Genomic DNA, 2436 nt, shown 5'->3' with positions numbered 1-2436 from the left:
ATTCTTTTTATCAAATTTCTACAAAAAATAAAAAAAATGATCACATTGCGGAATATAATGATTAAAGCTAATCCAAAAAAAAATTACAAGTCAAAGAAATATTGTTTAAGCACTTAGTTATAATAAGCTTAACTATTACTTATGAATCTTCTAATTTTTTAGGCAGGTCCTGCAACATTTATTAATCCCTGATATGGCAGGAGTCTAACAACCAATTTACTTGTTGACTACTATTGTTGAGTGGATTTTCGATACTGGAAAAGTTAACAATAAAGAAAGGTATTGGTCAAATCCAGATACTGGGAGAGTCATAGCTAGGCATCAACTGGGTAAATGATAAAAAACAATATGCAGATTTTGACCCTATCAAAACTAATAGAAAGAATTAAAGAGCTGAATGAAAATTTCCCTAATAGGTTGTTGTAAACATCGACCTATCTAAAGTGAGAAACGTGTTTCTTAATAAAAAAAGTTGTTGGTTGAATCATAAAACCCAAAACAAAGAGCAGTGGGCCACGTACTTGAATACTCTTTGTCCATACAACAGAGAACAGTTCTATTAAGATATAACTAAACATGCCAAATATAAGTAAAGATATATACAATGAAAGTATTCGTTGGCTTCTAAGCATATGTACAATAAAAGCATTATGTAGAGATGTAATTGAGAATGAGCCGCTAATCATATATGCATGATGGGCCATGGCATCGGCAACACTAGTTAGTGTTTATTGTGGTGCCATGTTGTGCGAGCTGTTCCTGCAGTTGATGTCGCATCTGCCTGTGTGCATCCCTTTCATGGATGTGAATTGTAATCTTAAGTAGTTTCCTTATATTCTTTAACAACGTAATTGCTGGGCGCAAACGGTAAAGTGGCATGGATTGTTGTGGGAGGATCCTTGTCTGCATATCTTGTAATGTAAGTTCTTGTTGTTGGATTTCTTCGCAACACTCGTACAACTGTCGTAGGTAGCATGTATTCATACCTGTTGGCATCCAAAAAGTAAACACTGTAACTGACAATGAATATGTTTGACGAATTTGTTTGAATATTCGAAATAAATTAAACGATTCCAAATGAGTATAAAATCATATGAAATTAAATGTAATAGCAAGAAATCTATGTGAAACTTCGTTATGTAGTGAGTGGTGTTTACCATGTGGGTAATTCTGGAAGGCAGGTTGTATGATTGGCTAAAGTGTATTATCCTGGATAGATTTTGATGCAAGGAATGATTCCTCTTGCTGTCTACGCTTAAGATATGGATTCTTGTGCAATTGTGCAATGCGGGAGAATGGGAATGCTGGATTGATGTGTATGTCCGCTAGTGACCGCACTCTTGAAATTGCAGTGAATGTTAGCCCTTGGCATTCTCTGGTGCCGATGTCCACTGTTGCTTTGTCTAATGTCATTCCTTGTGACTTGTGTATCGTTAAAGCCCATGCCATTTGAAGTGGTATCTGACGGCGTGCACCCCTTGTGATGGGAGGAATGGGTACATATGTTGGGTGTGAAATGTCCCACGGTGTTCCTCTGTATTGTTGAAAGTCAACAACCACAAAGGATGGTAATGCTGGGGGCTTTGAGTCAGTTGAATAAAATATTGAGATGACCTTCCCAAGCGCGCCATTGACAAGGCCTGCATGTACCCATAAGTTGCTGGTGAGCATAACTTTTTGTTCATTGCATAGGAGCACCTTTGCAGGTAGGTGCTCATCTTCTGTTGTAGTAGGAGTTTTCTGTCTTTGTTGTTCCGCAGAGGAAAGTGCTACTGGGATGTTCAATTGTTTGAGCATTTTCTTATTATGCAAGACAACTGCGTTGTTTGTTGCGAATAGGTGCATGGACTCGTCGAATGTGCATTTCTCTTCATGTGTAAGAGAGGAACTTGTTCTTGACATTAGATGTTGCCAATCTTCAAGTGTAGATATTCCATTCCTAAGATTTGAAAGTATTTGCCAGAAAGCAACCTGGGACGAGCTAGCTCCTTGTTGACGGAATACGGTTGAAAGTGTTATGAATATGTCGAAGCTGCGCCAAAGTGCAGTGCCACGCGATGTCCCAGCATATAAAGGAATGTCTTTTACAGGTGGTAGTTGGCCTAAATCTCCGACAAGGATAATTGAGCGATTACCAAATGGTGTATTCCGATGAAGAGGGAATGCCTCTCTTAGACGATCGTCAATGCGAGAAAGCATTTTTGGACCAATGAAGCTCATTTCGTCAATGAGGATGTATTCTACATGACGGAGTTGCTCTTGCAGGTGTAGGAGCGGCTGCCCTTCGAGAGGATGCATTGTCTGGATAGGGATATGAAGGGCAGAATGAATTGTGAGGGCATTTATGTTGAAAGCTGCAACGCCGGTTGGTGCAAGTAACAACAAAGGGTTTTTGTTGGCTGGCGAGTTTTCGGCAAATGCTTGGTGAAGGCATTT

General features: G+C 39.2%; 1 protein-coding gene across 1 annotated transcript; it reads right to left on the bottom strand.

Moving 5' to 3' along the window:
• Nucleotides 1-817: 817 nt before the first annotated feature.
• On the bottom strand, nucleotides 818-2220 carry LOC149215886 (ATP-dependent DNA helicase pfh1-like). Its single transcript, XM_089389754.1, has 2 exons — nucleotides 1526-2220; nucleotides 818-986 (listed from the first exon to the last, which is right to left on the bottom strand). The coding sequence occupies exons 1-2, from the start codon at nucleotides 2218-2220 to the stop codon at nucleotides 818-820; spliced, it is 864 nt and encodes a 287-aa protein (XP_089245880.1).
• Nucleotides 2221-2436: the final 216 nt, after the last annotated feature.

Source organism: Pinus tabuliformis, chromosome 1_1 (assembly GCF_031772625.1).
Source record: "Pinus tabuliformis cultivar Carrire ecotype Pingquan chromosome 1_1, CPIR1, whole genome shotgun sequence".
NCBI lineage: Eukaryota > Viridiplantae > Streptophyta > Pinopsida > Pinales > Pinaceae > Pinus > Pinus tabuliformis.
The sequence above is the reverse complement of the archived record's forward strand: the minus strand, read 5'-3'. Positions and strand labels throughout refer to the sequence as shown.